General features: G+C 38.8%; 1 protein-coding gene across 2 annotated transcripts in view; it reads right to left on the bottom strand.

Annotated features, from left to right (window-relative positions):
* COG7 (component of oligomeric golgi complex 7) overlaps window positions 1-21,614 on the bottom strand; it is a 54,048-nt gene extending 32,434 nt beyond the window's left edge. The window contains exons 1-6 of one of the 2 annotated variants that reach the window (XM_027839446.1): window positions 21,363-21,614; window positions 11,657-11,805; window positions 8,586-8,702; window positions 7,588-7,756; window positions 1,818-1,900; window positions 763-885 (exon numbers count right to left, since the gene is read on the bottom strand). In XM_027839446.1, coding sequence (XP_027695247.1) covers window positions 763-885; window positions 1,818-1,900; window positions 7,588-7,756; window positions 8,586-8,702; window positions 11,657-11,805; window positions 21,363-21,528 — 807 coding nt within the window. In that variant the 5' untranslated portion in view covers window positions 21,529-21,614. Of the gene's footprint in view, window positions 1-762; window positions 886-1,817; window positions 1,901-7,587; window positions 7,757-8,585; window positions 8,703-11,656; window positions 11,806-16,168; window positions 16,189-21,362 lie in introns of those variants that run through there. The other variant, XM_027839447.1, reaches the window with a different exon arrangement.
* Between the last annotated feature and the right edge of the window lie 4,179 nt (window positions 21,615-25,793).

Raw genomic sequence — 25,793 nt, 5'->3', positions numbered from 1 at the left:
TTGCCATTTCCTTCTACAGCTCATTTTACAGACAAAGAAACTGAGGCAAAGAGGGTTAAGTGATTTTCCCAGGGTCACATAGCTAATAAATGTCTGAGGCCATATTTGAACTCAGGAAAATGAGTCTTCCTGACTCCAGGTTCAGCACTCTAATCACTGTACCACTGAGCTGCCCATGACAAGAATATATTGCATCTTAAAAGTTTCAAGTAAAGAAAATGGTCATGGCTTTAAAAGACTTAAAGGTTTAGGAAAAAGCAACTTTAGATTGTCTTAAGTTGAAATACATGATCCTCAACTCTCCCTTCCCCCTAAAGAGAAGTAGTAGATTTAGACAAATTTTTCTAATATTTGGGATGTACTGATAATGCAGGAAACTTCCAGACAGTAGAATGTCACTCCATGTGTAAAGATACAAAAGACCAATGAAATACTACCTGATTGAATTCCTCTGGCTTTTAGATAAGAAGCTAAAGACATTCAGGAATTTTACATGCTCTCTAACTGAACAAAGGCAACACTTGTCACATTAGATTCTATTTAAGATACAAATAAAAGTGATAAGAATTTTAATAGCAACCAAACAGCATTGTAGATGAGAGTTTATAAATTGATCTTTTGACCCTTTTGGTGATAGTAAAAGGCTTACTTCTCCAAGCAGACTGTCTGGCTAATCTCTGAGACTTTTTTGGAGATTAAATATGAGGACACCTTTCTTAAGTAATCTTGATTTTCTTCTGTTTTCTCTTCATACATACTTACCTGCATAGACCACTGGATTTGGGTGTGCCAGGCACCAAGCAAAGTATCATAGAATTCAGTCAGTTGTCGGTCTAAAAGTAGGTCACTCTGGCAAAGATCCTGCCAGGATGCCAAAAGCTGTGCCTATAAAGGAGAAGCCAAGGATATTTTAATGGCATAGTTTTTCCCTCCTGGCAGGAAAAGTGACTTACCACCATGTGGCATTCTCTGAAACAATACCACAGAGAAAAAACATGCATATACATTTATCAGCTTATCTGTAAACACACACACACACACACACACACACAAAATAATTCCCAATAACTGAAAGCCTTGAAAGTTCCATGTCCTAATACCCTAAATACTAATCCTTAAAAGCCACTTGAGGATTGAAGGGATTAGGGCTATAGCTAGCAACTTTCAAATTTTTTTGATATCCAATTTCAATACCAAAATATTTACCAAATTCCAATTATGTTAGGTAATGGAGTTCAGGGCAGCAACTACAATCAGAGAACACAAAAACAGGAAAAAACAAACACCTTTTCAAGTGGATAAAATGGATAGATCAAACTATTTTCTCTTTGATACATTAATTCCTTTAGGAATGTTTTTGCCAATATGCCATCATATAAAGATTCAAGAGATTTTAAACTAAAGATGGTTTAAAACATTACCAATTGAAAGCCTAAGCCAGGAGCACCCCCTACTGGAAAGGAAAATCTAAAGAAAAAAATCCCAAAAAGGGGACAGATTTATAATCTCACAGAATAACAACTCATGTTTATATAGAACTTTACATTTACAAAGTACCTTACGCACACTGTCTCTTTTAATCCTCACAACAATCCTGTGAGGTGATAATGATAATAATAACAATAATATCTCCATTTTACATATGAGGAAATTGAGGCTCACTTAGGTCAAATGACTTGTCCACAGACACACATCCTGTAAAAAGCTAAACTAAGAAAGAATGGAACTCAGGTCTTCTGAATGTCCTCCAGAATTCTTTCCACTACACCAAAATGTTACAGACATTGCATAATCATAGCTATCCAACAATTTCTTACCTTATGGCATTTGAAATAGTAAGCAAGAAGTTGAGGCATTCGGTCAATTTCCGTAAAAACTTTCACAAATACTTTGGCCTGATCTGAAATAGCAAAATATAAGGCAAACATATATAGAAAAGTTACTAGATGTCCTATTACAGATAAAATTCAATACAAAAGGAATTTACCATTCCCCAATATAGACATAAAGAGGTAAATTAATATCCTGAAGTTCTCACCCCCATTCATGAATAAACTGACTTAATATAATCCATAAAATGAAGAAGTTGGACTAGATTACCTCTAAGGTTTCTTCTAGCTCTAAATCTATGCACCTATGATCCTATTGTTATTATTAGCAATAATAGTAATGAAAATAAATATGCAAAAGGCAACTGAAAAATAACTAATTATATAATTAGAATATACACAAATACATAGCTATGTCTACTATACCAATCAACAAGCATTTATTAAATAACAGTTACATATCAATCACTGCTTTCAAAGAGCAATGTTACATTTTATTGGAACAAACGGTATCAATTATACCAAAGTGAACTGCATTGGTAGGCACAATAAATCACACATTATTACTACCCCCAAAAGACAAGATACCAGTACTACCAATCGAATATGCTTACTTTCTCATCTCTACAAATCCTCATGAAAATAATTTATATATAAACCAAGGGTATCCTTGATGAAAATATAAGATGGAGACAGGTAGTTTTTCATAATCAATATTCTCCAGCAAACCATATCTTTGTGGTTACATGACTGACTAAACAGTACAGAGAAGACTGGCTCCTACAGTCTTTAGTGGTGGACATTTGATTTTTTCGAGCAAAATGCCGTTTTAAAAGCTTTCCACCAACAAGGAGTTCTCATGCACAGGTTAAGATCATAAAAGATTTCTTGATAGATGAAAGAAAAGAGATAACTTTGTTCAATGAACCTCTGATTGTTAATAGCAAGCAAAGCAGAAAACATGGAGACACATTAGCCAAAAGTATTTGCCACTGTCCCAAAGGACGTCCACAGCAGAGTCTCAGTGGATGAGGGATTCCCTAGAGATGGTGAGGTCCTCCAGCTGCTCGTTTGTAAATGACACTGTGATGATGACATTAAGCTCTAGAACACTATAAAGCCTCCTAAATACTACTCAAGGGTTCAACCTAGAAGCAGGTTGATAAAGAATAACCATTGTCCAGGCTACAAACATGCAGTAAGGTAGACAGTCCATAGACCTGTTACGGATTTCATTTAAGAGACTCTACCATATTCTAGAACTTAATATAATCAGAGGATCATTGAACAAAGAGGGCCCAGGATAGAGGCGAGTGGTACATCTACAGTTTAGTAGGCATTATATGGATGACAAATCATCAAAGGGGACTGAGAAGAAACAATCAGACAGATAGGAAGACAACCAGCATAAAATAGTGTCACAAAAACCCACAGAAGATAGAGTATCCAGGAGAAGAGGGTAATCAACTATAATTGCTACAGCAAGGCACAAAAAGATTAAGAAAAGGTCATCAGATTTGGCAATTAAGGAATCATTATTAATTGTGGAGGAAGCATCCGGGGGGAGCATCTTTAAATGAGTGGGGAGGAGGCAGCTAAGTGGCACAGTGGATAGAGCACTGGTTCTGAAGTCAGGAGGACCTGAGTTCAAATCCAGCCTCAGACCAAACACTTGACACTAGCTGTGTGACCCTGAGCAAGTCACTTAACCCCAATTGCCTAAAAAAAAAATGAGTGAGGAGGTCAGAAACCAGAATTCAAAGGGCAAAGAAATGAACAAAAGGAGAGAAAGTGAAAACAATGAATGCGAACAGCTTTTTCTACGAGAAATGGAAGAGTGATGTAAGATAATAGTTTGAAAGTATGATAAAATCTAATAAAACCTAATCTTTTTTAAGGATGAGGGAAATGGGCATACTTGCAGGTATCAGGGAAGAACCAATAGATAGGAAGAGATTTAAGTTTAGGGAGGGGTGGGTGAAGATAAAACCCTTGAGAGAATATGGAAGGGGATGGAATCAAAAGCCTATGGAGCGAGAGGTTTGCCTTAGAAAGGAAAAGGGTCACTTCATTATTCAGAGACTGAATAAAAGAGGATAGATTTGTAGAATGATGTCAAGGATTTTTTGAGACAGAGAGAAGGGGAGAAGAGAGAGCACACAGAGCACTGCTGTATTTGATCCAAATAAAATCTCAAAAACTCCACAGACTTTACAGGAATTATTCCCTTTATAATATACCCAGTACAGTATAATATAAAGAGGAAAAGAGACTGGAAGTCATGGACACCTGGATTCTAGTTATAACCTTGATAAAGTCATATAATTCTCTCAACTTCCTCATCTATAAAATAAGAGAATTATACCAAATGGTTCCTAAGTTTCCTTCCAACTCTACAATGTTAAGATTCTAATCTAGCAGGAACCATTCCACTGTAGGTTCTTTTTGTCAACTAGTACATCATGAGACTTAAAGAAAAAAATTTAAATAATATTGATGATCAGTGGTAGCTTTCAAAGTTCTCCCTTGGGAAATTGAGCTCCTGGTTAAATCCACCTCATTCTGTGAAACTGCTGATATCAACAGATTTTTTTTCTAAATTGTATTCTAAATATTTTCCTATTCTCAAGAATAATAATCAAGTTGTAAATATCATTGTTCCAGATGGAGCATGCACTCTAAGTACCAATCTTCTTATCCTATTTTAAGATGGTTCTTACTTATTTCATGCACAGCAAACAAAAGGAGGAAATATGACAGCTGCTTTCCAACATAGTATTAAATTTCTAAAGGACACTGAAAGTATAGTCCTGTGTATAGCGCCACCTGCTGGCAATAATCAGTTCCAAGTTAATCCTACTAAATGTTACCTATCAGTCCTTTTTTAAATTGAATTGAATTGGAAGGAAATATCTTTCACAACTCTGAGTAGGGGAAAACCTCTTAATTGAACTAGGGGTAAGGAGCATCGCAGAAAATAAAACGGACAAGGGTTTTGCACAAATAAAATCAATGCAGTTAAAATTAGAAAAGAAACAGTAACCTGGGAGAGAAAAAGTTTTTTAGCAAATTTCTCTGATAAAAGGTCTATATCCAAAATATATAAGGACCTGATTCAAACATATAAGAACAAGAGTCTTTCCCCAATAGAAAATAGTCAAATGATATGAACAGGTAGTTCTCAAAAGAAGAAAAGCAAGCTAACAATAACCATGAGAAAAAATGCTCTAAAATCAATGGTGTAAAACTCAAATATAAGGGGGGCCACTAAACAGGAAATAGGAATCACTGCAAGCCACACATTGTCTTAGAAAACCAAGTGAGTGTGTGTTTTTATTTTTTCTTCTTAATACATCAACACATTAAAATCAGATAGGAACTACATTTTAATCTGATTAGGTGTTATGGACCATTTGCACACAAGGGTCGCATGTTTTGACACCCCTCCTCTAAATCACAAATAATAAAAATATGCAAATTAAAATAACTCTGAGGCTTTATCTCACACTCCTCAGTTGGGCAAAGAGGATCAAAAACGGAAAATGACAGCGGCCATCTCCTGGACATTCAGAACAGAAAGCAAATCAGAGAGGACACAATCTTTTCATACCCGGTCGTCTCCCTCTAACTCCTTCATCCTCTCCCGACGGTTTGCCCACTGCATCTAGGTCCAGCTCCAGCCACAATTCATTTCACTTCCCTGCCATCTCTACAACAATCACTATGCTATGTCACATGTACTGTCTCTGCCCTCTGTGGAAGGATGGAAAGAAGGAAAAAGCGTAGAAAGATGCGAGAGGAAGAAAGGAAAAAAGAAGGAAGGAGGGAGAAAGGAAAAAATATTAACAATGAATCATTTTAAAATATGCAAAGAAGGGAGAAAAATGGTTCAGAGGGAAACAGACAAAAGGAACAGTTTTTGGAACTAATGTGCCGAATTTACATGCTTTTTAACAAACAAAAAACAGTTGTACACAATAAGATTCAGTTTCATGTTTACAATAGTCTTTTTCTATTATTCTTTTTATATGGAAATATTCCAATTTTTTTAGTGTTTCCTAAATTCATCAAGACAAAGAATTAAGATTTTTTTTTAATTAAATAAGTGAAACTGAGCAAACATTTATTAAGTACCCACTATATGCAAAGTACTCTGTTAGGCACATAAAAAAACAGGACAACCCTTGCCCTGAAGAAATTCAAAGTCTAATGGGTGGGAGAAGATGACACAAGGTAGTATGTAGTAGATAAAAAAGGGAAATCTAGACAAGGTACTCTAGGAAAGTTTGAGGAGATAGAAATGACTTTCAGCTTGAAGGCCCAGGGAAGAGCTGGATCTTGAAGGAAGAAAAGGATTTTAACTGACAGAAATGACGTAGGAATGTCCTCCAGGTGTAGAGAAAGGCAGTCTGGAATGATTCTACTGAGGTGAGAAGGCACCCAGTGATTCTAGAAATAGTTCACTGTCTAGTTTGGCTAGAATGTCAAGTAAGGTAAATGCTAAGAGAACTTTATATATCCCCTATAAATACCCAGGAGCCACTAACAGTTTCTGAGCAAGAAAAGAATGGTTGTTCAGAAAGAACTGAGTAGAAAAGTATGCTGAAAAAGAGAAGATGGCAGCAAAAGTTCAATGTCCAAATAAACCAAAATCTGTTGTTGTTTGTCCTTTGTTCTGAAAGAGGACCATAACATCAGGAAGGTGGTGCCATGACTTGCAAGTGAATTGGATTTAAGTGAGGGAGGGCTGTGCAAAGTCACCAGCCTCACTTTCTCCTCCAGAACCATCTGGGTCCAGCGGCCAGATGGAGATCAGAACGACTGGAGATGGCCCCAAAATCTACATTTCAATCAACAAACATATGTTAAACATTGGCTACATACAAGGCATTGTGCTCAGTATACAAAGAAAAAAAGGACAGCCCTTGCTCTCAAGGAACTTGCACATGAATAGATAAATAAGTATAATAATAGCTAACATTTATATAGGGCTTTGCAAAGTTCTTTATATAAATTATGTCCTTTAAACCTTACAACTCTGTGAAGTAGGAGCTATTCCTATCCTCATTTTACAGATAAGGAAACCGGCTACAAGAAGTAAACGACTCGTTGTGGGTCTCACAGCTAGTAAATGTCTGAGGCAGGATTCACATTCAGATCTTCCTGACTCCAAGTCCAGCACTCCATCCAAGAGACCACCTTGCTGCCTAGAGAGCACAGGGCCAAAGGAGGGATCAGAGAAAGCGCTCTAAAGATATCAGAAGGAGACAACTCAAATAGCTGGAGAGATTAAAGAGGATCACAAGGAGAAGGAAGCCTGGGAGGAAAATAAGAAAACTGAAAGGCAAAGAAAAGGAGGCCACATATGCCTGGTTTAGGAAGCAGCCATGCATTAGACCCCAGCAACCAGAGCAACCTGTACATAGTTAGCATATCTCTCAGACAGTCAGAAGCCCGCAGTGATTTCATAAGTAGCTTCACTCCCCACCCAACACTGAAAGGACTGGGAAAGGGATCACAGTGCAGAGAGAAGACGGCTGGCTTTCCAGCCAGGTTTGAGGCTCAGCTCTGCCACATACTCAGCCACGGGCCAGTCACTTCAGTGTCTCCTCTTCTAAAAAATGAGAGGGCTGGTCCCTTATGGATCCCATGATCCTAGTCCAGGTTGACAATATTCTCAGTAATGATCAGCCAGTCAAGCAGGATGCCTTCTCTTTGGGAAGAAGTGGGCATACAGATAGAAAAAAATTGCACTCACCTACTGACTGAGAATTGAATGCAGCCACTATCTGTGGACTGGCCATGGCCTCGAGCCTGTTCTTCAATGCCTCAAGGTGCACACATTTATCTGAGTAATCTGGTGTATCTACAAGCATAGTCAAACTGTTCTGCATACTGGTTAATTTAGCAGAAATCACTGCCACATCCTTCAACAAAATCAGAAGACAGTGCATGGGATATTCATTAACAAAAACTTATGTTCTCAAAAGTTACAAACCTCAAGCTGTATAACTACATTTAAATCAAAGAAGTATGCATGGTCGATAAAGTGTGTAAACATTCTACAGAAATGATCTGGGAGCTGTATGGCCCTGGGCAAGTCACTTAACTTCGACTGCCTCCAAAAAAAAAAAAAAAGAAATCATGGAGGGGGGCAGGTGTGGAGAATGTGAATATGTTTTAAAATCACAGTAGATAGTACCTAATTTTATCATATTTAACATAATCATTTATATCATAAGTTAAATATTGGCTACATACAAGACACTGTGCTCAGTACACAAAGACAAAAATGAATATCACAAATCATAAGGCAAAATCGTAAAGCAATTCCAAACATCTCCTCTCTTACATACATATAGTCAAGAATTAAATCAGATATGCTACTTATAGAGATTAAAATTAAGCCTCATCTACACTTACCATGGGACAGGCAGCGATGTGGGAAGAGAATGAAAGCAAGATGACTCCAGCTTGCTCTCCCTACAAGCTTTTATTTGGGCTTCCCCAGGGAAACACTTTTATGCTTGTAGGTCCCAATGTCAGGACAGTAGGGAAAGTGAGGGAAGTAGAATTACTCCAGAGAGTTACAAATTTTCCCTCTGCTATGCTTCCACATACCTGTATAATCCCACTAATTAGGGTTATTAAGCTTTTACAGTCACACCCTCTTTCATTTGATTTCCCCAGGTTTCTATCTCTCTAGTTAGGCTTTTCTCTACGATGTTTCAAATAACCCCCCTACAAATAACTTACTTGCGTCTTGAACGTTTCCTCAATATCTGCACTCAAGGTGCTCCACTTATCTGCTTCTTGAAGAGATTCTGCAGCAAGCTGCATTCTGGATTTCACCTGGTCAATCTCCACCAGCACCTAAAGCAGAAGAATAGAAAGTAAACTGAAGAAAATGACTTGGTATGTAAACTCCTTTAGGTCAGAGACTATATCATATCTGTCCACTGTAGCACAGTAATAATTTACTAGATTGACAATAATAGGTATTCACTAAATGCTTATTGCTTTGTAGTCTGCTTAACCAGGACTTCTATTTTTTTTCCTACACCTTCTCAGTGTAGGTGAGAATTGTATTCCACGAAAGGCTTGAGACAATGTGATAGTATGAACAACAACAAAAACAACAATGGATTCAGCCTGAAGAGGACTTGATCCAAGTCTTGACTCTGAAACCCACTGGCTTTCTAACCCTAAGCTAGTCAATTTACTTTTCGAAGATTCGGTTTCCTCATCTCTAAAATGTGTGTAATAATTCTTGTACTGCCTACCTCACTCACAGAATTGTGAGAAAAGTGCTTTATAAACCTGAAAGCACTACAGAAGATAGTGTGAGTTACTATTCAGTGTCATTAGTAACCTGGTAAAAGCACTGGATTTGGAATCATAAGACCTGAGTTCAAATCTTGCCTCCTCTATCCATAAGACCTTGGGATGCTTATTTACCTTCTCTGGGCTTCAATTTTTTTTTCATCAGAAGATAGGACCTTCTTTCCTTACACCCAGAAGGGTCAGAACTAGGAACAATGAGTAGAAGTAGGAAAAAGGCCAATCTGGGCTCTGTGTCAGAAAAAAACTTCCTACCAATTAGAGCTGGCAAGAGGAGTGGACTGCCTCAGAAAAGAGTGGGCTCCTCTTCTCCAGAGGTCTTCATGCAAAGGCCACAGGACTACTTGTCAGGAAGATTATCAAGGGCCTCCGATTTCAAGTATAGGCCTTTGAGATAACAGAAATAAAGCATTCGGCAAATCCAAAGGGGCTATATAAATGGACGCCATTCCATGACTTCAACAAAATGTTCCCATAGTCTTTTTAGGGATAAGATGATAACAACTCTTCCTATTTATAGAGCTCTTTACAATCAAAAACATCTTTCTTCACAAGACAATGAGGATGTTGCCAGGTAGGGCAAATAATATTATCACTATTTTTCACAGAGAAGAAAACTGAGACACAACAATGTTAAAAGATTTGCCCATCATCACACAGCAAGTGAGTGTCAGAACCAGGATTTAAATCTGGGTTTCTCTGACTCAGAGTTCAGTGCTTTCTATTTTACTACACCGGAATCATAAGAAGGAATCATGTCTCCTGAGACTGAGTTAATCAACAGAAGGTTTTCTCTCACTGATCTCCCTTTCTAGCTTCTGATAATCCTAATAGCCAAGAGTCACTACTAAGACCAACTTTTTTTCATATATGCCAAAGTTCAGCCAAAGTCAGAGTAGTTCAAGAAATAAAAGCTTAAGGAGAAAAAGTACAATTTATCAGAATTTCAGTAAAGAAAATTCACAGTTTAAAATAATGAAACTAATGAAAGAATTTTTTTCAATCCAATAAACATGGTAAATCAATAAGGAGAATTTTCCATTCTTCAAAGTAAAAAACTTGCAATAGTTTGCTGTTTCAAAAAAAAAAAAATCACAGAATCTTATAATTAGGAGAAAATTTAGCAATTTTTCAATCCAACTTTCCAGAAAATGCAGAAATTCCTTTCACAGTATCAATGGCTAAGAAAGAAAAGAAAAGCATCTAGCATCTGCCTGATCATATAAAACTTTAAATGAAAGAAGAGTCTGCCTTTATCCAAGAAGCAATAAGGAGCCATTGAAGACTTGAGAAACAAGGGGGTGATATCACCAAATCTGTATTTTAGGAATATCTATTTGACAGCTCAATTTCCAATTCTTGGACACCACAAAAGGCCACCACAAAAAGAAAGTGGGAGGTGAGAAAATGGAGACAATAACCATAGAAAACCCTTTTCTAAGAGTTTGGCTACAAAAGGGAAAAGAGCTACAGGACAATAGTGTTTCAGGAATGTCAGGATTAAACAAGCTTTTTAATGGTGGAGGAGACCTGGACATATATTTAAGCAGTGGAGAAGAACCAAACAGATAAGAGAAGATTAAAGATGAGAGAAAGAGAAGGCATGTTCAAGGGTGGAACACCTAGACGAGACAGGTAGGGATTGGAACAAAATCACAAGTACAGGGGTTAACTTTGGTAAAAAGAGTTGCCCACTTCTTTATCAAAGAATAGAACAAAAAAGCAAAGACTGGGGAAGGATGAAGAGGGATTTTAATCTGAGGAGTAGGTAAGGTATAAGGCAGAATTCTAACCCAAATCTCCGGACTGTGAGTTCATCATTCTTCCTACTATCCTACTGTGTTATGCCTAGAGTGCCTTGTTGTTATATCTAATATAAGAAAATGGGTGACCTTAAACTGACACCTATCCAATGCATCAAAATACCAGAATTCATTAGCATCATTGACAAAGCATAGCAATATATTCTTTTCCAAAGGTGGAAGATGTAATTCATTTATAGCAATACATTCTTTTCCAAAGTTGGGAGAACTAATTCATTTATTGCACTGAAGAGAAATGTCACCTCTCTCTATCTTCTCATAGTATTTTAGGTTTTTCAAGGGGAAACAGAGTAGAAAGAAAACCAGCCTGGGATTCAAGAGAGATGGATTCTGGGGCAGCTAGGTGGCACAGTGGATAGAGCACCAGCCCTGAAGTCAGGAGGACCTGAGTTCAAATTGGCCTCAGACCAAACACTTGACACTTACCAGCTGTGTGACCCTGGGCAAGTCACTTAACCCCAATTGCCTTAAAAAAAAAAAAAAAAGCAAAAAAAAAAAAGAGAGATCGGTTCTGGTCCTGGTTCTGCCAAACGTGTAACCTTGGATAAGTTAGCGCATCTATTTGGGCTTTGATTTCCTCATCTGTAAAATAAAATGGTTGGACTATTCTCTAAGGTTCCTTCTAGCTCCTTCATTTAATTATTTCTATGAATCTATGAATACCTGCATTGACTGAGCTGTGTCCTGTTCAAACTTTTTAATATCTTCCTTGACAAGAATCATTTGTTCCTTCAGGAAAGATGCTTCCTGTTTAAGCGCTTCCACATCTCGGAGAACTTTGGGCATATTCTGGAGGGCCTGGTGACTGGTTTCTGTAGAAAGAAACAAAGAAGCAATAAAGAAGTAGTTGAAAACTAGCCACCATAAGCAAATAAAATTCAAGAACCCTAAAGACAAATAAGAATCTTTACTAAAACATTCCAAAATGGGGCAGCTAGGTGGAACAGTGAATAGAGCACCTGCCCTGGAGTCAGGAGAACCTGAGTTCAAATCTGATCTCAGGAACTTGACACCTCCTAGCTGTGTGACCTTGGGCCAGTCACTTAACCCTGATTGCCTCACAAAAAAAAAATCCAAAATGACATAAATACTTGCTAATCAAGTTAAAATGTTTTACTATTTACAACAGTCATTCAGTTAAAGCAATTATGCTAACATCAAGAGTTTATGTGGGCAGTTAGGTGGTGCAATGGATAGAGCATTGGCTCTAGAGTCAGGAGTACCTGAGTTCAAATGCAGCCTCAGACACTTGACACTTACTATCTATCTGTGTGACACTGGGCAAGTCAGTTAACCCCAACTGCCTCACCAAAAAAAAAAAAAAAATGTGCATACCCTTTCACCCAGCAATATCACTTCTAAGGGCTGAATCCCAAAGAGATCATAAAAATGGGGAAAAGACCCACATGTACAAAAATATTTATAGCAGCTCTTTCTGTGGTGGCAAAGAATTGGAAATTGAAGGGATGTCCATCAGCTGTAGAATGGCTGAACAAGTTGTGGTATATGAATGTAATGGAATACTATTGTGCTTTAAGAAATGATGAGCAGGTGGACTTTAGAAAAACCTAGAAAGGCTTGTATGGACTGATGCTGAATGAAGTGAGCAGAACCAGGAGAACTTTGTACACAGTAACAGCCACACTGTGCAATGGCTGACTTTGACAGATTTCGCTCCTCTCAGCAATGCAAGGATCTAAGACATCTCCAAAGATCTCATGATGGAAAATGCTATCCACATCCAGAGAAAGAACTATAGAGTCTGAATGCAGATGGAAGCACACTATTTGCTCTTTTTTTTTCCCTTCTGTTTTGTTTTGTTTCTTCTTTCTTGTGGTTCCTCCTATTGGTAATAATTCTTCTTTACAACGTGACTAATGTGAAAATATGTTTAATAGGAATGTATATGTAGAGCCTATGTCAGATTGCACGCCATCTTGGGGAGGGAGGTGGAGAAAATTTAAAACTCAAAAGCTTATGGAAGTGAATGTTGAAAACAAAAAATAAATTAATCAAATAAAAAGAACCCCTGGTCTAGACTAAATGATTTTCAAAGTTTTTTGATCATATACCCCTCTTAGTAAAACACTCTATGCATATATTCACTTGTTTATGAATTATTTACATCTATTACAACACTAATAATTATGTACATTATAAAATACAAAAAAGAAACATTATAAAAGGATAAAGATAAAAAAAACCGATCCTAGATCAACAGGAAGTCACTAAAGCTTATTGAATAAAGGAATGACATTGTTAGATGTGTGCATCATTTATATTACCAAGTGCTGCCCGCCTACTCTAGCCATGAGGTATTGGGGCAGGGTGGGGTGGGGTGCAGAAGTCATGAGAAAGGAATTTTCCCAAAGGCATTTGTGCAGTTGTTGCTGCTGGTGCCCACTTACACTGGACTCCTGTGCAGAAATGCTGGGACGGGAGAGAGACACTTGTACTGTGGAGGGAAGAAGTGAAGTTGAGCAGTATTGGAAGATAAGGAAAGGTGCAAGTATGTAGGAGATAAGCTCCATGATTGGCTATATTCCCCACCCTTTGATTTATTGATTACACATCACTTGTTCTCAGACCCTGGCCCTTTAGAAACCATTACTAGTACTACTACTAACCAGGTGAGAATATTCCCAGCATCCAACCAGTTGTTAAGTGTCATCATTTCTACTTCCAAAATATCTCTTGCACCTGCTTCCTCTGTTCTCACCCAGCCACCATCCATCTTAGTTCAAGCTCTCATTACTTCTCATTTAGACTAATGAAATAGCCTCCTAATTGGTCTCCCTGTCTCAGTCTCTCCTCTCTCCAAAACATTACACAGCTGTCAAACTGATTTGACAGTAGTAGTACTGACATTTAGTTAAGTCTAGTCCAGAGGTGTGGACACTACCAGCATGTGGGTCACAACACTCCCATGCCACATGAATCAGATTAAAACGTAGTTCTTATCTAATTTTAATGAGTTGATGTGTTAATTTAAAAAAAAATATATGTAATAAACATGTGGTTTTCTAAGTCAATATATAGCCACTATGTACAGTTTAGTGGTTCCCTTTCTTGAGACTGCAGCTCTAAACGATCCTCAGAATGCAGCCCAGACCAGATTTAAGATAATTGAGAAATGTTTAACCAAATAAATAAGATACAATGAAATGTTGTTGTTCAGTCTCAGTCAGACTCTTCAGTGAACCCATTTGGAGTTTCTTGGCAAATATAATGGAGTGGTTACTATGAAACATAGATAATGTTAATTTGTAGTTTTCTAAGTCAATATGCAGCCGCAGGGAACCATTTCACACCACTGATCTAGACAACCTACTAAAATGGGTTAAAATGACTAAAAAACTTATAAAGGAAATATCTGATGTCTTTTCTTTTGTATAGATATACCTCATTTAATAGCCTTACTCATCAGTCCTATGCTAACTCATTTTCTCCACATTTTCCAATATTAAAAAGGACAATCGATTAATTTGCAAACATTTATCATGAACTTAATTATGTTTCAGGGGCTGTGTCAAGTGCTGAGGATACAAAGAAAAAGTGAAAATAATCCCAGCCTTCAAGAAGTTTACATTCTAACATGTATGTACATTATGTACATATATGTACTTTTATAGGTATATAAGTTACATACAAAGGAGATACAAGACAACCTTAGAGGGATGTGCTAGCGTCTACCAAAACAACATATATGTTTGTATGCACTGAAAAAATAACACTGACTGTAGGCCAAACTCAGGTTTTATAAAATCCAAATTTGAGAGGAAATTGAAACTTATATTTGGGCTAATCCAGAACTATTACCCTCATCTGGGTGCAACAGAAGAACTAGAAGGTTAATGAAGAACTGTGTGTATTTATAAAGCACATAATGATTACAAAGTTCATTACAAATGTTATTTCATTTGATCTTCATAGGAACACATGAACTTTGAGTTCAGTAAAACATTTGACAAGTTTCCAGTGATATTCTTGGAGATAAAATCAACAATTTATATTAATAAAGATCTTTATGGTTTACAAAGCACCTTCCTCACAAAGACTCCATGAGACAGATATTACAGATGAGGAAACTGAAACTCAGAGAGGCTGATTTGCACACCTACAAAGCTGGGTAATAGCGGAGTTCTGACTCAAATCTAGTTCTTCTGATGCTAATCAATGATACTCAAATAAAAGGGAATTGGGACCTCAGATCTTAGATTCTATCAAAATGCCTATGACTTGAGAGCAATCAATATTGGTTGCAGCAAATAACATATCTAAATGACCAGGCAGAGAATCCTAATATACAGATAAATTCTTCCCATCACTAGAAGTCTCCAAAGAATTAGTATTAACACCAAAAAAGCTATTTAGCATCAAATCCATTTTTTACATCTCTGCTTACTTAATGGAATATATGGAAAAACAACTTAACATTCTCTCACCTCTGACATTCCTTCCAACAAAGCACAAATCCACAAGCCTATCTAGATGACTAATTCACACCACCATCATCATCCACTAGTTAGAAATGGCACATTATTCACTAAGTATAAACTAATAGAGAAAACAGTCAACTATTGTTTGAATACTTACAAATCAGTCACTTTATTGAAACACCACAACTCTGTATTATGCTACCAAAAGCTCCTTTGGATTTTAAGAAATAGCTGACAGAACTGAACTGATGGGTATTATGTCTAAGTTATATTAATGCCTATGATAATAAGATAATAAAACTCCAAATAGATATATCACATGGATGAAAACACACCGGATGGAAACATTTGGTCACATGCTTCATTTGTGGCCCCATTAGCTAATTAATTTCTGAACATTAAAGCCCAATTAAATTGCTAGCTGGTGGAAGAGAATAAATACTAAGAGTGCTTTCTAATATAGACTCCTCTGTCTCATCAAACTGCTAGAGATTCTAAAACAGGATGTCATAACCATTTTTGTGTCATGAACCTCTTTGGCAGTCTAGTGTACAGACTATACAGAAAAATGTTTTTTAAAAGAATGCATAAAATAAAATACATAGGATAACAAAGGAAATCGATTATATTAAAATACAGTTAACAATTTTTTAAACTAGTTCACAAATGCCAAGTTAAGAATTCCTATACTAAAGAAAAAAAAATTCATCTTATCATCAAATGTCAAGATAATTACATTTTAGGAGAAAGTGTTTCATTGGAATGAACTGCCTTGAGAGGAAGAGGATGTCCCCTTGGATGACTACTGGTCAGTTATATTGTAAAAATGGTTCTTGTTCAGGTGCAAGTCGGACCAGATGTCCTCTGAGGTCCCTTCCAACACTGAGATTCTTCACCTCTGTAGGTATGTGAAATATGTCACTAAAATTAAATTATTTGAAAACAAATCAAGTGTGCCAAGCAGAGATATACATTCAACTTTAAAGAAAGAACTCAATTTTTCGTTCTTCCTTTTTTTGATACCACAAAAGTTCTGCAGTTTCATTAGTGTGGCTACCCCCTCTACCACTGCAAATAACAACCACTCCACACTTTTTATATAATATAAAGATTCCTCAAATTTTGGACATGTTGAGTTGGAAATGCTGTGCAATACCTGGAATGGAACTTAAGGAACAGATTATAAACAGATAAATACATTGGTGAATCATTAGAATAAAGGTGATAATTGAGGTCATTGGAGTATATGAAATCGCTGAGGGAGGGAATGTGGGAATTAAAGAGAAGAGCAAGAGCAGCCCTTTGGAGGACTTACACACCTATGGGGCAGCAGGTGAAAAATTAATCAGTGAAGAAGCAGTAGGTAGGAGGAGGCGAACAGTGTCACAGAAGAAGTCAAGAAAGGAGAGAGCATCGCAAATGAGAGAGAAATCAACAGTGTCAAGTGCTGTAAAAAGTGGATTAGGAATGAGAAAAGGTGAAGTAAAATGAGAAGTCCAGACCAGATGATCTCTGAGGTCCTTCACAGATATAAATCATACTAGCCTATGATTAAAAGGTCCTTGGTGAACTTGGTGAAAACTCTTTCGGCACCATAGTTCAACAACCAGAACGCAGAGGGTCAAGGAGTAAGTGGATAATGAGGAAATGGAGGTCACAAGTATAAACTACTCTCTACAGATAATTTGGAAGTGGAAGAGAAACAGTATAAGACAAGAACTTGAGGGGGTAACAGTGTTGAGGGAAGGTGTTTGTTTTTAATGGGGAAGACTCAGCATCATTGTAGGCAGCAGAGAAACAGGCAGAAAGGAAGAAAATGAAGATTAAAAAAAGAGGAAAGGAAAAGAGAAAAAGGGAATCCAGATCGTGTGAGCAATGAGATAGGGGACTAGACATTTTCTTTGATCCCCACGACCTCTTAAACCTCTCCACAACAGAAATTACACACCAAAGATAAAGCAACTCCAGCTATCTCCCTGGTATAGGTCACCCCAAATTTAAAAGGTTTAAAAAAAAAACAACAAAAAGTAATGAAATGATGTTCACTTGCCCTGAGCTTACTCACCCCTATCCTACCTCCCACAATAACAGCACTGAAGCTACACTAGCAGACCCAAGGACCGGGCAAAGACTTAGAACAAAACCCACCCTAAAACCCCATTCCCTTCCCTCTTTTCAGTGCCATGGAGACCCTGGCTCCAGACTCCAGAAGTTTGCCTGGGCAGTAGTGACAAAAAGCCAGCAGGGCCATAACCCCATAGCACCAGCACTTCAAAATTCTGAACTGCCAGTGCTGGGGCAGAGAACTCCAAAGAACCAGTGATGCAGCTCTCTGAACTGCAGGTGCCAGGCCAGATAAGTAAGGCACAGAGGGAGCTGGATAAGACACTGTGTGTCCGTGTGGAGGGAGAAGGGGGGAGTTCTGGCACTCCACTAGGCCTGAGGGAAAGAGCATAGCAACAGCATTCAGCTAGACCCAGTTCTGACCATCCAAAAGTCATCTGGGGCAGAAACTTAGGCCACTAAACCATGAACTGCCCAGTGTGGGAGGAGGTTGAGAGGATTTAACATCCAGTCCCCAGGAAACCACCACTAGAAGGGGACAGAGTCAGAAAAGAAACAGGGGAAAATCAAGGGGGAAGAAATTACCAAAAACCTCAGGAAGAAGAAAATCTAGACTTTGAATTCAAACAGATACATCAACAGGGAAAATATCAACAACAGAAGGATATATGGTCTCCAGATCTAGTAAACAACTTCATACATCTATGGAAAAGAAAAAAAGGAAGAAAAAAGATGGTTGAGAGAAGGGGAAAGTATAATCATTATTTCAACTAAAGCCTCTATCTCTGACAAAAAGGAGATGGGGAGGTGAATTTTAGAATTTAATAGCATAAAACATAAGTAGTATGCCTAGTGTGGTTAAATTCATCTTATTTATGGAAACAGTAAAATAAAGTCTGAATTCTTTTCTAACAAAAAAATTATAACTTAAAAAAATGGTAAATGATAAGTCAAAGCTGACAATTTTACCATTAAGTTACATTTTCCACATAAACTGAATTCCCTCATAAAAAGAAAAGAGGTTAAAAAATGGAACAGAATCAAAAGAACAGTTTTTTACAGTGTCAACAATATTGTAAAGACAGACAACACAGAAAGATTTAAGAACTCTGATCAATGCAAGTGCCAACTACAATTCCAGAGGACTCGTGACAAAATATGCTACCAACCTCCTGAGAGAGAGGTAATGGACATTAGAGTGAAGACTGAAAGATGTGAAAGGCAGTAAGCAGTAAGAAAGATGGCTAGCACATTATGTTTTGACTGACTTTGATCAACTGATCTCTTCTTAGCAATGCAAGGATCTAAGACAACTACAAAAGACTCATGATGGAAAATACTATTCACATCCAGAAAAAGAACTACGGAATCTGAACACAGATCGTAGCATATTTGCTCTCTTTTTTTTGTTTCTTCTTTCTCATGGTTTCCTCCATTGGTTCTAATTCTTCTTTACAACACGATCTTCACAACAACCCTGGGGAATAAATGCTATAATTATCTCCATTTAACAGATGAGGAAACCGAGGCAAAAAGAAGTTAGGTAATTTGCCCAGGGTGTCACAGCTAGTGAGTGAGTGTCTGAGACAAGATTTAAACTCAGGTCTTCCTGACTCCAAGTCCAGCGTTCTAGCCACTTTATCACCCAACTGTCTAGAAGTGGTCTTAATGGCCTTCAAGCTCGATGAATTAAAAGTTTGATATGGCAGCTGATAAAGCTAATGTGATCTTGGATTGCATTAACAATTCTAGCTTCCAGGAATAAGGAGAGGGTAGTTCTGAAATTAGGCAGCTAGGTGGCACACTGAATAGAGTGCCAGGGCTGAATTCAGGAAGTTCAAATCGGCCTCAAACATTTACCAGCTGGGTGACCCTGGGCAAATCACTTAATCTTGTATGCCTCAGTTTCACCATCTGTAAAATGAACTGGAAAAGGAATTGGCAAACCACTTTAGTATCTTTGCCAAGAAAACCCCAAATATGGGCAGCTAGGTAGCACAGTGAATAGAGTTCCAGCCTTGGAGTCAGGAGGACCTGAGTTCAAATCCTGCCTTAGACGCTTGACACTTAATAGCTGTGTGACTCTAGGCAAGTCACTTAACTATGACTGTCTCACAAAAAAAAAAAGAAAACCTCAAATAGGGTCATGAAGAGTCAGACAGGTCAGAAAAATGATTGAACAGCAGTAAAGTTCTGAATCATTCAACCCTTATCAGACCACATTTCTGAGTTTCAATTTCTTCAGCAGTAAAATGGAAATAATATATGTAAGTACTTATTTCACAGGGTTGTTATGGGATTCTAACAAGATGATGGCAAAAGTCCCTACAAATGTCAACTACTATTATAATTCTTTTTTTTTTTTAAACAAGTCTTAATAGCATAAGAACAGGGACTGGACCTGTCCATCCCCAGTGTTTCTCTATCCAGGCAGCCTCCCAGGAAGAACACTGCCACTAGTTCCTCTTTCTTGGACCCCAGGCATATCTCCAACTGGGTTCAGAAGGCTATCCACAAACAAGACCCTGCCACCCACCACTCAGGTTCTGGGCTTCTGTCTTAGTGGCCCAGGGATTTTTCTATACCAAAATACAAAATCTCAATCTCTTTCTCTCTCTCTGAAAAACCTGCAGTATTTGTTACTTTTGCAAAACTGCTTTTCCTCCCTCTTCCTTTTTCATTCTTTATTAGGAGAGATAGCTTGCTGGGGAGGGAAGAAATAATTAGTGTGAGAGTAAAACAAAACATACCTACAGAAGTAAAAACAAAAAAAATTATTGTGTATGTTTGTGTTTCTAGACTAAACTATTTTAAAAATATGCTTCAGTTTACCTTCTTTATGATCTCAAGCACAGACTGAGGAAGACATAGTTTCAAATACTACCTCTGACACTAGCAATATGACCTCTGGCAAGTTATTCAATCTTTCTAAGCAGCAGTTGATACTAAGACTTATTACTAGGGTTCTCCTAATAGTTTCTGAATGTTCTGATGTGTTCACTCACTATTCCAAAGCTCTTACAAAGGGGCAGTTAGGTGGCAGAGGACAGAGCACTGGGCTGGGAAACCAGGAAGACTGATCTTTCTGAGTTCAAATCCCCTTTGATACCTATTAGCTGTGTGACCCTGGGCAAGTCACTTAACCCTGTTTTCCTCAGTTTCCTCATCTGTAAAATTATCTGGAGAAGGAAATGGCAAACTACTCCAGTATCCATATTTGTATTCTCAGAACCTACCACAGTGCCTGGCACAGAGTAGGCATTTAATAAACTTACCAAGAAAAATTCAAAAGGGGTCATGAGGAGTAGGGCATGATGGAAACGACTCAATAAAAAGTTTTTACAAACACAAACTGGCCTTTTTGTTTCTCGAACGTGACACTACTCCCGATTCCAGACATTTTCACAGGCTGCCCTACATGCCTGGAATGCGCTCTCCTCCTCATCTCTGCCTCCAAGCTTCCTTTAAGTCTCATCTAAAGTCCTAACTTCTTCCAGGAGCCTTTCCTGACCCCTGCTTAATACTAAATGCCTCCCCTGCGTGGAATATCTTCAATTTAATGTTTGTACGTAGTTATTTACATGTTGTCTCCCGCATTAGACTGTGAGCTCCTTGGGAGCAGGGGCTGTCTTTTGCCTTTCTTTGCAACCCCAGGCTGGTACACATAGTAGGTGTTTAATAAACACTGTTGACTCGACACACACACACACACACAGACCGAAAAATTAACAATGAGTATTTTTTTTAAGTCACCCACACCTCCCGGCCTGCTCAGCGTCATCAGTCACCCCAGGTTCCGATCCTCGTCCGCGGGAGCTGTCACTTAACCCCTCTTCCCTGAGGCAAAGGAGACGACGCGGGCTCACCCTCCACGGCGTTGTTGACTTCCTGGATGAAGAGCTGCAGCTTCATCACCAGCGTGGCCGCGTGCCCGTCCACCTTCCCCGGCGCCTCCTTGGGGACTGCCTTGAAGGCCCCGTTGATCCACTCCTTCACCTCGAAGTCATCCGCCAGGAACTTGGAGAAATCCATCGCTTTCCCCGGGACCAAAGGGCCCGGACGGCCGGGCACGCAGGGCCCACCGACCCCCAGCCCCTAGCCCGGACTGTCGGCCCGAGGCTTGGGGGTGACGGTGACACCCGGCGGTGATTCCGTCCCAAACAGAGAGGGGGATTGGACCGACGGCACGTCCGCGCGCTCCCGGAAACCGGACTTCCTAGGAGGCGGGACTTCCCCTCAGCTGCCCGCGGGTCCCCTACGCTTCGCTGGGCTACAGCGCTGCAGCCTCTTCCCCAAACTCTCGGAAGAACAGCTTCCCCCAGCATCCACAAGCGGCGCTGTGGCGAGCTGTAATCTTACCGGAAGTGGATGGCAGTTTCCGTAGCAACCAGAGATCTCTTCCCTTCCTCCACGCCCTCTTTCCCCGCCCCTGCCCTCCAGGCAGCTTAACTTTCTCAGCCGGAAACTAGGCTCCGCTCTTCGGCCTAAAGATGATTCTGCGCCCCACCAGGGTCCCGAGCCACGCCAAAAGCTGCGGGGCTGACTCAAAATCGGCCTCCCGAGCTGGACCCCTTTAGTGCAACACCTGCGGCCTCAGAGCAGGTGCGAGGTGTCGGGCCTGTGCATGTGTGTGTCTGTCGCTTGTGCGCGTGCGCGCAAAGCTGCTGTCTGTGTATGTGCTTAAGTGGGCACTCAGTATTCCCGGTGCAAACCGGTTCATTTTCAGATTTGCTGTTTTGTTCAGTTCATTTTATTAAGGAGCTACTATGGGCCAGGCACAGCCTCATTGAACATTACCAGCTTAATCTTCCTTTCACACTTGGGAATCCGGCCAAACTGCCCTTGTCTATGTTCCTTACTTCTATTACTTGATTTCCCATCTTTGTGCCTTTGCGGTGGACAGTCACCTATGCCAGGATTGTACACCTTCCTTACCTCTCCTTCAGTCTCCCTGTTCCATTGAGATGTAACTCAAACACTATCTGCATAACGCTTTTCTGATCCTAACCTGCTAGTTCCTTCCCTCCCAAACCACTTTGTATTTAACTTTCTGTGTATGTATGTATAGATATGTATGTATATATATATATATACACACACATATATGCATATACCTATGTGTATTAACTTATTTTTGCTGAATCCATTTATATACACACACACATATATACATATATTGTATTAACTTTATATTTTTGCTGAATCTATATGTACTTGTTAACTTGCTTTCCTCAATTAGAATGTAAGCTCATTTTAAGCAGGAATTGTTTTTCTTTGTACCTTTATCCACAGCACCTAGCACGTATTAGGCACTTAATTACTTGACTGATCAATTGATTGCTCAAGATACAAAAGACAAAAATGAAACAGTCCCTTCCGCAAGGAACTTAAATTCTGCTGAGGGAGTATACATATGTAAGGATCATACATACACTATATTTATGTGTACACACATAAGGAAATACAAATAAACATGAGAAAAATTTCAGGGAGCACTAACAACTGGGGGAATCAGAAAGATATGTTATAGTTTGGTAAATGGTGGCTTTTTAGTTGAGCCTTGAAGAGAACTTAGCCTTCTATGTGTGGGGGCCAACCCACTGTATGAAAGCACAAAGACAGGAATTAGAATGTCATATTCCACAAACAGGTAGGTGGTAGGTTTGGGTGGAATACAGAGGAATAAAATAATCTGCCTGGAAAAATAGGCTGAAGCCAGATCATGAAGTACTTTAAATGCCAAAGAGAAGAGTTTATATATTCATATTTTATACTAGAGGCAATAGGGGGCTACTGAAACTTCTTCAGCAAGGCAGAATGACATAATCAGACCTATGAGTATGGAATATTAATTTAGCAGCTGCACAGAAATTGGAGAACGGGAGGAATGATAGGAGAGATATTGTACAGGCATAATTAACAAGACTGGGCAATATGGGAAAGTGAGAGTTAAGAATAAAGGATGGCTAGGGACAGTTAGGGGGCTCAATGGATAGAGCACCAGCCCCAGAGTCAGGAGGACCTAGTTCAAATCTGGCCTCAGATTTGACTGACTGTCTTAAAAAAAAAAATAAAGAATAAAGGATGACGGAGGTTGAGAATCTAGGTGACTAAAAGAATGATAGTACCCTAGACAGAAATAGGGCAGTAGAGAGATGGGATGAGCTTAGGGAGTTTGGATGTATTGACTTTGATATACCTATGGGCATATGCAGTGGGCTCCTGGAAGTATTTAACTGGAGATGAGGGTGGAATATGTAGATTTCAGTCACGTGAATAGAGATAACCATTGAACTCACAGGAATTTATAAAATTGCCAAGAAAGATGAGTGCTTAGGTCAGGGCCCTAGAATACATACACCCAAACACAGAAGATGGGGCAAAAGAAATTGAGAAGGATTAGTCACAAAGTAGGAGAACCACAAGAGCAGTGTCACAAAAACCATAGGAAAAGAAAGTGTCCATGGAAGACTCCTCAACAGTGTTAAATGGCCGAAAATAGGACAGAGAAAGACTATTGGTTTTAACAGTAGAAAGATCACTAGTAACCTTGGAGACAGGTTTTGGTCAATGAGTGAGGACCAGAAAAGCTAAATTGAAAGGGATTGAGAAATAGAGGTAAGTTATAGGATGATAGCTTGAATGAATTTGTTATCGTAAATGAAAGGGTTTGGTTTTTTTTAGGATGTGAGGGATCTGGGCATGTCGTAGGCAGTAAGGAAGGGCACAGTGGATAAATAGAAATTGAAAATAAGGAAAAGCTGCCGAAAGAAGCAGGCTCCCAGAGATGGGATCGAGGACCTAGAGGAGCTGCCATTGAACCACCCCTTCCTCCTACAGTGGAGGGAATGGAGGATAATGAAGTGATTTGAAGGATAAAATCAAGAGGCAACTCACAGTTCTTTGTTACAAAGGAGACCAGGAAGGATAGAGTTGTGCATGTATCCAAAAAGGTTTACCATCAATTAATTTTTTAAAAATCTGGAAAAAAATATAGCATTGCTTTGCTCGGCACCTACATTTTTAACCTATCTCATTCCTTTTTAATAGAATATTTATCCTTCCAGAAACATATTCTAATTATGCATCCCATCCTGCCCCAAGTCTCAGCGCTAACTGTGACATTAGATTTGCCACTCCAGAGTTCACCTTGCTTGTTATCCATACTTTGTACGTTTGTATATGGACATTTGAGGCCATGTATTTGTCCTTCTTGGATTTGTCTCCTGTAAAGTTGGGGGCTTCTCTTGGACAAATCAATTAACTGCTGTAAGAATAATTTTCCTCATCTATAAAATGAGGTAATGACCTCTCAGGTCCCTTCCTGCTCTAAATCTGTGATTCTATCATCTACTGCTATTACTGGGTTATCTGTGCCCAGATTTCTTTATGGTATTAAGCTTCATGGTATCTAAATAGGCAGCTTAACTTTTCAGTTTAAAGCCTTTCTAGATTAGATTTTCAAGACTAGAAAAGATGTTTTTTTAACTAGGCCTTTTAGGTATACTCCATTCCATTACTCCTACATTTAAACCATGATTCAGAAAACAAAGCCCATCTTCAAATATGATCTAATCAGCTGTTCACTTCCCACAGCTGACCTTTTTCTTAAGCCTTTGCCTCTGAACAGTAGTAGTGATGACAATACCTGTGCCCCTAAGGTAAGGTAACAATGCCTTCCAGATTATTTCTGGCAGTATCATCAGTGCCCACATCAATCACCTTATTCAACTGTAAATTACAGTTCTTCAAAATACAGAAATTGTCTTTGATAGTACTTTACTTTATGCAGTAGATATGTTCCAGAAAACATGTGTAACATTTTTTTGTTAATCAGATCACCTCCTAAATGCACTCTTTTAAATTCTATGGTGAATTTTGGTTAAGAAATTGGTCACTGTTATTCCCCATTTTTCAGATAATGACCTCTCTACCTTACAGGGTTACTTAAAGGATCAAATGTTATCATGTGAAATCATTTTGTGAAGTATAAAGTGCTTTACAGACGTAAGGTGATTAAGCCCCTTCACCAGATTACCCCTAGTCCAAAATCAGGTCCTTTATTCCCTCTGTTCCAACAAACAAATTTACTTAATATCCTCTTCTACGCCAAATATATAGCCCAAGAATATGCTCTAGTCTTGCCTAGCCTTAACCCCATTTTCCTTATGACTAATTCCCTCCTTTAATCTGCCCCCCCTTTTATTTTCCCTTTCTTTCATATTTTCTGGTTGAGTGAAATGCATTTCTAGACCCAATTCTGTGTGTGTGTGTTCGTTTCTCCTTTGACCAGTGTA

This window comes from Vombatus ursinus, unplaced genomic scaffold (genome assembly GCF_900497805.2).
Source record: "Vombatus ursinus unplaced genomic scaffold, bare-nosed wombat genome assembly UNPS02014832.1, whole genome shotgun sequence".
NCBI classification, from domain to species: Eukaryota; Metazoa; Chordata; class Mammalia; order Diprotodontia; family Vombatidae; genus Vombatus; species Vombatus ursinus.
This window is presented reverse-complemented; position numbering and strand designations above follow the sequence as displayed.